This window comes from Phallusia mammillata, chromosome 4 (genome assembly GCF_965637545.1).
Source record: "Phallusia mammillata chromosome 4, kaPhaMamm4.hap1.1, whole genome shotgun sequence".
Lineage (NCBI taxonomy): Eukaryota > Metazoa > Chordata > Ascidiacea > Phlebobranchia > Ascidiidae > Phallusia > Phallusia mammillata.
In genome coordinates, this window is record NC_137255.1 from 17,876,779 (window position 1) to 17,889,120 (window position 12,342).

Here is a 12,342-nt window from a genome sequence, read left to right on the forward strand (position 1 = left end):
ATGTGATTATATCAACTAATTTATAGGCGTGTATGCCGTCACTGTCCCAAACGTTTGCCCACATACCCTGTTGGTTACTTACAGCTTTGTTTAAAACCACAAATGTGCTTAAAACAGTTGATTTGCAGGAGATTCAAATTATGCTTACATACAGATGGTTTTTGGTGAAGATTTCGCGTCAAAAGGCTGAACAAACTGTAAACAAACCAGGTTACCCAGACGGAGCCTTTCTGATCAGGGAACCGATGTGCTTCCTATTGTACTTGGCGCCAACGGTTACGATGGTAACAGTCCTTCCCCGTAAACAGTCCAGGGGGCATATTCGGCGCTGCACGTTGCAGCAGTAGGTGATTTGGTGTAAGGGGCTCCTCATCCTTCGAATCGAACGTCACCGGAACCAACGGACGAGAGTTCAGGATGGCCTCGACCTCCACCATCAGCGTCATCAGTTTCTCATCGGACAGGGTCTGTTCCGAAAGCAGAACGTTGAGGATTTTGCGCACAGCGCGTATCATTCGCTCCCAAACCCCACCCATGTGGCTGGCAGTGGGAGGATTGAAGCTCCACGCAATTTCACGTTGTTGCAGATATTTGTAGATCTGCCTCTGATTCCACCGGTTCGCGCAGGATGTGCTCAGCTCCAACGAAGTTTGTGCCGTTGTCTTTGTCGAAAAACTTTTTTGTACATACTTGACGATCTCAAGCTCGGCAGCCTTGAGTTCAACAACGGTCAGTTGCCCAGTAGGTACTTTGTACTCAGGAAATCGGCAGGAAATCTCCTTGACATCAACATCGATTTAAATCTGAGCAACCAGCTTACGGCCCTTCAGCTGATTAAGCGATGAGTATCTGGCAATGCGTCGATCCGTAGCGGGTTCGCTGGCGACCAGACAAACGGTTTGAGTTTCTTTCTTTACCAAAATAAATTCGATTGGCAATGGCGACAAGTCCGGACTGGTGGGCCATGTATTTTCTTGCTCCCAAAGAAACTGGGGTCCAGTAAGCCATCGGCTGGACCTAGGGAATTTATTCACACTGAGTCCACGAGACGCTTCGTCGGCTGGATTTACCTTGGTGCTGACGTGTCTCCATTGACTACGCCGGGAAACATCCTCGATTTTGGCCAGGCGATTTGCAACAAATACAGGAAAGCGCTTATTACAGTTGCGAATACTTTGAAGAACCGCAGTCGAATCCGTCCAGAACACGGATTGGCATTCTTCCAGTTGCAGCTCCTTTCCCACAAGTTGATCCAACTTGGCGGCAACAACGGCCACTGTCAGCTCCAGGCGAGGAATCGAACATTCTTCCATCTTCAGGGGGGCAATGCGTGCCTTTGCCTATTACAAACGAGCAGTGAATGCGTCCTCGCTCGTCTACCAGCCTCAGATAGGTCACCGCACCGTAAGCTGTAGATGACGCATCTGCCAAATGGTGCAATTCCGTTTTTTTGCACCTTACCAAAATCGCGGGGCTTCACACATCTTGGCAGAACGACGTCTCCTAACCGCGGTAGTTGCTGCAACCATTTTGCCCACAATTCGGAGTCTTCATCGGAAAGCACGTCGTCCCATCCCAGCTGATTTCTGCAGAGATCTCTTTACATCGTCTTGGCCACCACGACCACAGGCGCTGCAAAGCCAAGAGGATCTTATAAGGAACTTACCACCGACAGGATCGACCTTCTGGTGTAGGCTGCTTTACATCGACATTGAAACCGAACTCGTCCGACGAAATGTTTCATCGAACGCCAAGTACCCTCTCGCACGAGGAACCATCCACGTCCAGCTCCTTCACAGATTTAGCCCGTTCCTCTTCATCAATAGACGCGAGAACTCGCTCGCTGTTGCTAAGCCACTTGGCTAGCCGAAATCCCTTCTTCTTAAGAAGTGCACAGATACCTTTGACAAACTGAACTGCTTCTGCTTCAGTCGACACGGATTTTGAACAGTCGTCAACGTAGAAATTCTTTTCTACCGTCTCGACGACTTCATTTGGAAATTCGCTTCGCAAATCATCAGCGGCTTGTTTAAGACAAAAACTCGCACAGGAAGGGGAAGAAGTTGCTCCAAATAAATGAACGAGCATCCTGTGCGCGGTGGGCTTCTTCGGCACATCGCCATCAGGCCACCACAAGAACCGAAGTGCATCGCAATCTGTCGGCTTCACACGTATCTGATGAAACATGGCCTCCACGTCGGCCACGAGAGCTATCTTTTCCATCCAAAACCTTGAAAGAACTCCTACTAAGGAATTGGTCAGATCCGGGCCCTGGAGTAGAGTATCATTCAACGACTGGTCGCGGTATTTGGCGGCACAGTCAAAAATCACCCGCACCTTTCCGGGCTTGTGTGCAGTGCCGGATAACCATTAGGCAAAGTAGGCACGTGCCTACAGGCCAGTCAAAAATCCAGGCCACTTTCAAATCAGTAGAATGATTTGGCAACACTGATAATTCTATTTTTTTAGTTGGTAATCCTGATTTTCGGGCCACTTATAAATTGTGCCTACAGGACAGCAGACCCTTAATCCAGCACTGCTTGTGTGGATTTGTAACAGGGTGGTGCGGCAGGTACCATACTACCTCTGCAGACTATTCCTCATCTGTAACTTCTTCGGCATAGCCTTTAGCTATGTAACCCTGTACCGTCTTTGTATACGCATCGCGTAGCACGGCGTCGCGTCTCAGGCGACGTTCCAAAGAACCCAAACGGTTTAGCGCCATGTCCCGGTTGCGGTTGCACCGAAGCGGTTGTGCGTTCGGGCGCCATGGCAACGGCAACTCATAATGACCTTGCTTGAATTGCACACTGGTTTTCATTTCATCCAAGACGTATCGGTCTTCACGCGACAATGGCATCGCGTCGGCGTTGGTGTCTTGAAAGTCGGTCTTCCACATTCCTCTAACTTCTCTTGCAGCGAATCATCGGCAACTTGAGTAAAGTTGACGGAAAACAAATCGGTTGACTTCTTAGAAACAGGTCCTGCCAAAGCCCATCCAAGTGGAACCCTCAATGCAATAGGTTGCTTCGGGTTTCCCTTTCGTACCTCTTGCACGAGAAAAGCCTCTGGAACGTCCAGCCCGATAAGCAGCAAAGCTTCACCGCAATCTACCTGTGGGAATGACAGGTCTCTAATATGTGGAAGCGCTCCAATTCCGCGTTTCGCGGAAACTTGTTGGCGGTAATCGGCAGACACTCAACAGCGAACACCTCGGGAAGCTCCACAGTTGTGAAGCCATCGAGCGAAGCAACAGATAAATTTACTCTTTTGCCCTTGCGCCTGCGACTGTCCCCCGTTGATCGTTTTAAGCGTCACGTTGCTAGGTTCACCTTGCAGCCCAAGCTTGTCTGTCAGTTTCTTGTCGCACAGGGTAATGCCCGAGCCAGTATCTAAAAGAGCGTATGTATCAACAGTCCTACCGTTAGCACAGACTTTGGCCGCAACCATCATCAAGTTGACGCTCTGTCTACCAGAAGAAGCATGACAGTCATTTCCAATCGCCGACCCAACCGAACAAACGGTTCGTTCCGGCGCAGGTCCTTTGACAGGAGACTCGTCCTCTCTCTTCTCTGGCGGATGCAACAAGGTGTGATGAGCTTCATTGCAGTCCCTCACGGCACACGCCTCGGGGCTGTTGCACTTAGTGGCAAAGTGCCCAAATCTGAAACAATTATCACAGAGTCTGCGGCGCCGGGTGACGCGCAGCGATCGCGGTAAGATCGGGATTTAAATTCCTCGCACTTAGCAAGCCCATGGTTTCCCGAACAGCACTGACACAGCGGGACAGTGGGAAAATGGGAAGGCCCGGGACAACCCGTAGGCCTAGATTCTTGTTCGCTTACAACGACATGACTGGAGGCCTTTACGTGACTACTTTTACCTTTCGCCCTTTTAGCTTCGTTACGATGCTCATCCAGCATGCGACTAAACAACGAGTTTGCAATCTGGTCCTCGGTTTCCACGAAATTAACAAGATGCTCGAACAGAGGTTCACGATCAGTCTCTCTGATTATTGTTGCCACACGCCGTTTCCAAGTCTCCTGCATCTTAAATGGTAGACGATTTACGACAGCAATCAACGTAGGATAGTTATTCATCTCGGAATGCTCGTCAATGTCTCAAAGTGGAAGTAAACAATCGCGCAGCGACTGCGCAAGCTCGCTCAAACCAGCAGCATTTCTGGACCGTTGACAACACACCTTACACATGCATAAGCGATTATATGTGACTTGCCATACTTGTCGTACAGCAACTTTCTCGCTTGATGGTACCCGTTTTCCTTTAGTCTAAAGCAGTGTTCAATCAGTTTACGGGCCTTGCCGTCACAATGCTGCGCCAAATACGACAATTTGGCACCATCGTCGTCGACACGAGAATCGAAATTGCGAACGAACTTCCAATAATCCATTGGATTGTCGTCAAAGACGTGAACTTTGGGCTTTGTCCTGTTTATACGTTTCACAAGCGATGCAATTTCATTGTCATGTACGCCAGTTGGTTTGACTAAATCATACGTACAAGAATTTTTTACAATTGGGTTTGTCGCGGTGAAATAACCTTTCTCATCAAGCGAAGATTTCAATTCAATATGTTGAATAGCCAGACGCGCGGGCTGCGTAGTTACTTTAACTCTAGTTCTACTGTTAGTCGAAGAACTAGATCACCTACTTCGCCCACAGAAGGAGTCGTTGTCCCTTGGACTCCAACCACCGCTCACGAACCCAGTGGGAAACTTGCTAGTTCGTCGGCAAGATCAGGATGCACCTCGTAGGCAGCAACAGCATCGACAAAAAGTTGTTCAAGCGCTACCAAGACTGTCTCGAGCACCTGCTTGTTGCGGTGGTCCTTCATCAGACACTCGGCGGCTAGATACTGTTCACTGAGACGTCGACGATAATCAGCGACCGCTTCAGGAGTTGTAACGTTTGATTGACTTATCTTCGACCGCTTAAATATTCAACAAACGGTTAAACTTGTTTACAACAAAGTTAAAATATTCTTTTAACTGTAATGTTCTGTTCAACGAACAGTTGAAACTTTCTTCAACTGTAAACCACTGTTCAGCGATCAGGTAAAACTTTACAAACAGTTGAAACTTTCATGTAACGTCCCGTGAACGCGCTCCGGTTATAGCGCGGAACGTCACACGAGAAGAGAATTGAAACGCGATTCCTAATAGCCTCCAACAAGCAGTCCACACAGATAGGTGTTTTGCTGATCTTATTAGGCGAATTCTTTGAATGAAGGACAAAGAGGACGGCAAGAGACGATGGAAAACGAATAGGAAACGGTTTCTGCATAAAGCATGACATTAACACACCGCGTTTTAAATGCAGGAATATAGCACAAATTACCAACTGTTGTGGTAACCGGGGAGAGTAAATAGCAAGGGTATTCAACTCGCATCAATTACTGGTACACATACAATAACATATATCACCACAATGCGCCGTTATGACGTCACACACAGGCCTTACCAAGCTATGTTGGGCGACAGCACAGGAATAAGACACGCTTCACGTGAGGAGAAAACAGGAATACTGCGTAAATAAAATGCACCTTAAGCACCTTGTCTAAACCCAACTACACGTACAGTACAACTATTACAAAGCGAATAACATTTTAGGTCATTGCAGTTAAGTTTGCATTCATCATAATAATTCACGCTTGGGGAGACATTAAACACATATGTACAAAGTGACTCACCAATAATCGTCAACACGACAATAAACAGCCTTCTCTAGTTCAACCGACGCAGCACCGTGCTCCACGGAAGTCAGCAACGAAAAGAACGTTGCGTTATCACACAAAACTGGTCACACAAATTATTACGTCACACAACCCAATAGATTACAACCAGGGAGTCGAACCGCTTGTCATATGGGTTCAGGTTCGGTTCGGGTTCACTTCGTTTTGTTTTTAACGGTTCGGGTTCGGTTCAGGTTTTTAAAAATGTTCATTTTCGGGTTCGGGTTTTGTTCCGGTTTGGGCAAATTATCCGGTCCGAACCGGTTTGCGGTTTTTAAACCGGTTCAAATTTTTATTCGTTTTAATTTAATTCTACCCATCTTCTACTTAGCCTTATCAAACTCCAAAATAATTTTGACCGGGCACTGTTATTTTTGACACCCCCTATAAGTGTTATCTAACGTGTTTTTCAGTGCACTGTTTTGAAAAAAAATCACAAAATATAAAACGGACTGAATTGTTTTCTGGTTCAATTCCGGTTCGGGTCTGACGCCAAACAAAAGATAGGGTTCAACTCCGATTCGTTTTTTTTTAAAAATCGTCATTAGCGGTTCGGGTTCGGTTCGGGTTTAATGAAATTAACCGCTCAAACCGGTTCGCGGGTTCGGGTTCAGTTCCGGTTCGACTCCCTGATTACAACACAAGCTGTGCTGAGGAAAAGCGGGAATCAATAGAAATCGGCAATTACCGGTAAATAAGATGTAACATAAGGTGTAGTTGGCACTTTATTAATACAATACAACAAATGACCTTGAAAATGAGTTGAAAATGAGCGTTTAAGAAAAGATTTTATTCCCGAGGTTGTTTTACGAACAAAATAATCAGCCGTGTATACTGTTATTGCTGCAGCGGTTAATAAAGGTTCTTTTAACGGGAACCAATTGAAAGTTTGGCGATATGCGTATCTAATATTTTGCATAAGCACAGGGACAAGGTAAATTTTTATGTCATAAAATTAAATTGGTTTCAAAATATGTAAACATAAATATTAAAAAGGTTGAAATCAGCTGCATAATATTGTTGATAGCCAATGGTGTGATCGATATCGAGGTTTTGTACTTTGCAACGGCTATTATTCTTGTTCTTAATGAAACACCAAGCGAAACATAAAATAATTTGATATATCTAACAAACTTTACTTAAATACGTAGGGATAATGAAAATGTTGGCAAAAGTAAAATCACCACTCATCATTTAGATTTTTCGTCAAATCATTTGGGAAAAAAATTTCCTTTTACAGTTTGCATTGCTGGATTAAATATAGTGCGCGAACAATTGCCTCAGTTTGTTACTTAAAAATGAAGCAGTGGATCACTTCTTGTCACTGAAAACTCATTTGTGTGACTAATTTTTACTTATACACTCGCAAGATCTGATATTACATAAGATTGTAGAAATACTGCAAGCTCCTCGCGGCCCCTCTGAAATTGCGTGACGGACTTCAAAGGGACCGCGGACCCTAGTTTGAGAACCGGTGCGCTAAGAAAACTAGATCACCGAACACAAAAATCTGTTGCCTGAATGTTTGTGCACAGAATGACGCCCGGCCCTTGTTCATATTTGGACCCGGTCTCCAACCGTTTGAGGAAGGACAGTAACTTTCCGTGGTTGTTGTTACTGGAAACGTTTAGAAAACAATATATCGTTATATATTTCATTTACATTCAGTCGTTAGGAAAGAATATCCTGAGTAAAGAGTTTGAAAAACGGTTTTAATATAGAATTAACATTGATCATTCAGTCCAAAATTATTGCGTGTTTGGAGCAAACTGTATACACACTTGTGATTTCAGTATCATCTCCTGATGAGTCTGTTTTTATCTAACCGCCCATAAGATACATAAAAAAAAACTAAAAAAAGTATGTGTAGTGTTTTAAACAAATAAAAGGACAGATTCAATTTCACATGTATTACCGACACAGATATTACCGACACAGATATTACCGACACAGAGCACAACACAGATGAGAACGTTTTGTCGGAGCTTGACTAATCACACTCCACTCTCCGATTACACGATCCAGCGTCTCCACTTTGTCCGTAAACTTTCCTTCAAATCTGCTACTTGCTGTGCTTCCGCCGAAAACGTATAGTTTGCCTTGGTAAAATGGATTTTGGGTTTTTTGGCGAACGAAACGAGTCATGTGGAAAAAAGATTGTAAGAAAAATAAACATACACGTTCCTTTGTGCAACTTCGAGTGCGTAAATATAACAAATGTTGCGTTATGTCAACAATCTTTACACTGAGTTCGAAGCATGATAAATTATTTACTTCGAATTTGGTTTCTCACTCTGTCATTTTTTAATTGCGCCAACCGACCTTGACAAGATACAGCTCCCGCCCCAAAACGAGGAATAGCCAGCGTCGGTAGACTGTCAAACTTTTGATCTTTATACTGTACTACATCACCCAGTACACCATCAGTCACTCCTCCGCAAAGAATTACACTGCTGCCATCAACAACCGACGCCTGCTCTTTGATTCCAACACGAAGCTTTAGAGTTAGACAAACCAAGACACTAAAAGAGATAGCTCACAAAATATTTAAATAAAATTCTGCTTTAAAGTCAATTTAGAAGGCGGCTCCTTCGATGGTGAAAGTCGAATTTTATCAGTGACAACCGTAATCCAAAACATTTACAACTCACCTTGCATTCAATGCTAAGTTCGTCTTCTGAAAAGGACATGATGTGCTTTTCCGTAACAGTGAATGTAGTGCTACAATCTTCAAACATAAATATACAACAATATGATAAGCCATATGATACATAGTTACTAAATGGAACTTGGCTATACCTTCATCGTTGCGAAGTCGCTTTGCTTGAGCCGTGCACTTTTCGAGGCGTAAATGGAAAAGCAATGCAGCTTGAACGAGGTCTCGACAAGAGATAAATTCCTTGACAAGGTCCTTAAAAAAGCATTTTTGTATTTTTGTCATCTTATTTGTTTGTGTTAAATCTCACCTGAGCAGATATTACATCTATGAGGTAATCTTGTGGAACCAGTTGAAGTCTGACGTGCTTAAGTAGACTCGAAAAATGTTTTCTTTTTGTTTCAAGGTCGAATTTCACCCAGGTCAGTATTATTTCGTACAAGTGCGTTTCAGATTCCACCTGTTTTGTACATTACAGTTCACCAGACCTTTCCATGGTGGTGGTATGAAGAATCACAACTCATAGATCAAGTAAAAGCTGTCCATATAATATGTTTTTTGAATTTAATGACCGTCGTCTTGTGGTTCTCGGAGCTGGGTTGGTCCAACTGCGTTTAACAATAATGTTGGGCCCAACTTGTACGCCTTCTTCTGTTTTCCTGTGTAACTATACGACTACTTGTGTTTTCCTGTGTAAAGGAACGAAAATGATATTGCTGAAAAAAGATGACCAAGTGACTGAGCAATACCACAATTTGCTCGACGCTCGACTCATTTTAAACACAACGCATTTAGGCGTTGCTCTGACCAAGGACAAAGTAAAACAAACAAACACAAATGCGGCATGCAATTATAAAAAAATACTTTAATATCGTCGGATGCTACAACTTTTTCCATTTCAGAGATTGGAAGGAAACAAAACGCGTCTTGTCCGGAAACTGCGTCCAGATTTTCTACAGATGAACCTTTTCACTGCCCTGTAGAACCTTGTTGTTTTGTTGCGACGTGCGATATGAAGCATCCGAAGACAATTGCCAGGAACCGAAGAGAAATCATATATTTTTTTGGAACGTCATTTGTCAAATCTGCACAAACAATGCATTGGTTTGCATGTGTTAAACAATCTTGAAACAATCCAGTTAGCATAGGCCAATACCATTCCTTCATCACTAAAAAGGGACATATTTTTGAAAAAGTAAATTAAAGTCTAATTTCGGGACCCAGGCATAACCAGTAGACGTTAGACAAATTTCCGGCAGTCAAATACGAAAAAAAAAATAGTTTGGATGAAGTTTAACGTACTGTAAAACTGTTTATTTCAAATACAACTCACATTCACCTATAAGCTGACGATGCATTTTGGATTGTTTTTAAGGGCATAATTGTCACATGTATCACATGTATATAATTAGTCAGAAAATTCGAAAAGGAAGGCTTGTTTATTGTCCCCGCAGGACGTTGGTTCTTGTTATAATGTAGGACACACAACGCTTTTGTTTTTTTACCTTTCACAGATAACGCAAGGGTGGCTTTCAATAACTCTTTGTCGCGTTTAGTGTACTTCCTTATGCGCGATTATTTGTAAAGAATAACCTTTTGAACTCTTCGACTGATACCTAGAAGCTGTCAGTCAGTTTCAAAGCCAATTGTTTCTTTATTAAAACATAGCACAGGTCCACACCGTACCGTCTCCAAAATAGAATGACTTGCGCAACCAAAACAAGTCAAAAAAAGAACTGCAATGCGCAAAACACAACGTGTGCCTCGGGAAAGACGCGGGCAGTCACAGGCACGCTGCCATCAGCCACTTGTGCCATAACCACACACTACCATTTGCTCAAAGGCACACACACAATGTAAATAAATTTGTGACACTCTTCAACGGTTTCTTCCGAGACACATATGTCGTCACCGTAGATATAGTTAAGCACATCTCTCATTCCGAATGCTGTTACGTTCTTTATTGCCACTTCTATCTCATCCTCAAGATTTGGATTCTTAAAATTAATTCGGGTTTTCACATTGCATCATAAATTTCGCATTTTTTCCACTGTTACCGAATTGTTTTGACAGCCCGGAATTGGGTCTAGCGACTTCGGGTGGCGGTATTATCTTTGCCAAATAAGTCCCAAAAGCCCTGCCAATCTGATCTTTTCCTCGAGACTGTCTCCCTAATTCTGTAAACCCTGCAATAACGGATCACCACAAAAGCCGGATCTCCCTAACACTGGTTTTGCTAAAGGGGCGTCTCACAGTTTATTATATTATAAGCTATATCATGTACAACGTCACACCAACGTCAACAAAACAGGTCTCTTTACCTGAAAACTGTCACAGCACGTAAAAACAACGATACAAGAAAACAACCGCACAGTAGACGCCCACAAGAAGACTGCCCCGTTCTCGTTCAACGCGTGCAAACCGGAACTAGGTTTGCGGGCCTTTCACCAATTACCGACTTGCACAATTTCACAAGGTTTCCCGGCACATCCGGGAGCGCTAATTAACGATGCGGAAAATGCGGCGAGGAAAACACAGTGCGTGTAAAAAACGTGCCACTAGAACAAAGAAAACTAAACCAAATGAAAAACAGCATTAGGTGAAAATAAGGGATTAAGTGAAAACAAAGCAAAGATGTCAGTGACTTTGAAACAGAACATGTAAGGAATACATTTAAAGGTGAACATAAGTGAAACATATAAAACACAAGTGCCACATTTATACCAAATAACATAAAGCGATGAAAGAAACCGTGTTGTTCATAACAAATCACCAAGAAAATGTGCAGCGGCTGACATGTGAAATATTTTCGCCACACCACTGAATCACGTTACATTCTGCATAGCTTGTATTTGAAATCTCAGTTGTCTACATACGGGCTACAGTTGGTTATTAAAATCAAAACAAACAGTATTTGTGGGCGAACAGACCATACATTAACCAAACAATGTCTAATGTTCTATAGTTGTTGTTTTTGTACTGGTGGAAAAAGTACGGCAACAACACTTTACCTTGATGAGAAATAATTTGTTGAAATAGGTTGACGAGGCGGCCAGTACGCATTGGTGGGCATGGAAAATTTCATTTTCAACCACCAACTTTACTTCGCACAACTGGTTGCGCTTCCGTTGTCTAAAATGCAGAAGTGCAGTTATGTCCTGGTTGTTTACCTCTGGTGTATATCTGTACAGTGTATTTGTAACGCACAGTTAGGAAAGCTTTTTTTGTTCCACAAACTATTCGTAATTTTCCGTGGTACATTTATTGTCGTTGTTGTTATATTCCTGAAATCATAGAGCCTTGCCGTTATTGTAGGTTTGCTCGAAACCACAGGTTCCTTTGCGCCGGCGTGAAAACCGGGGTTTCCCCTTAATGCTGGAAAAGGTTCCGCTTTCCAAGCAACGTATAGTGGGTGTCTGTTTACTGTTTGACTACATTGTTTGTAGAGCGAAGCTGACGCTATGATACACACCTAAAGTAATTTTGTTGGCTGATGTTTAACTAAGTCCATGACCAAAGGGTTTTTTCACAGGGCCCTCTTTGATAACTCTATTTCAAGTAGTAATCTATTGTCACACAAGCTTTTGTTTGCATGAAATCACATCCTTTTTAGTCCATGTCCAAACACACGCTTGAAGTAAACCCACCTGTTAAGTTCTTATAGTAGGTTTGCAGGCTGCAAACTGTTTTTCATCATTTTGATTGAAGCCATGCTTGTTGACAGGCATTAAACCCAGAAACCAAGCCGAAACTATTTTTCACAGTGTAACTTACTATAAATCACTAACCACTACTGTTATCCCACAACCATGGCTTCCCTGTCAACATAATTTTTACATCGAAAGAGAGTATGGATTACCACATTTTTAACAAAACGTATTTAGATGCTGAAATGTAGCTTAAGTTTGGTTGTATTGTAAATCTGTTTCCTCATT

The 12,342-nt window shown here is 43.0% G+C and overlaps 2 protein-coding genes across 2 annotated transcripts; both read right to left on the bottom strand.

Annotated features, from left to right (window-relative positions):
* Positions 1 to 1,740: 1,740 nt before the first annotated feature.
* On the bottom strand, positions 1,741 to 2,899 carry LOC145223562 (uncharacterized). Its single transcript, XM_080089969.1, has 2 exons — positions 2,648 to 2,899; positions 1,741 to 2,346 (listed from the first exon to the last, which is right to left on the bottom strand). The coding sequence occupies exons 1-2, from the start codon at positions 2,897 to 2,899 to the stop codon at positions 1,741 to 1,743; spliced, it is 858 nt and encodes a 285-aa protein (XP_079946095.1).
* Positions 2,900 to 5,206: 2,307 nt separating this feature from the next.
* Positions 5,207 to 12,266, bottom strand: LOC145224649 (kelch-like protein 12). Its single transcript, XM_080091186.1, has 8 exons — positions 12,055 to 12,266; positions 10,729 to 11,539; positions 9,272 to 9,492; positions 8,718 to 8,867; positions 8,551 to 8,662; positions 8,403 to 8,479; positions 8,074 to 8,248; positions 5,207 to 7,850 (listed from the first exon to the last, which is right to left on the bottom strand). Exons 3-8 carry the CDS (start codon positions 9,302 to 9,304, stop codon positions 7,693 to 7,695), a joined length of 705 nt encoding a protein of 234 aa, XP_079947312.1. The 5' UTR covers positions 9,305 to 9,492; positions 10,729 to 11,539; positions 12,055 to 12,266; the 3' UTR covers positions 5,207 to 7,692.
* Between the last annotated feature and the right edge of the window lie 76 nt (positions 12,267 to 12,342).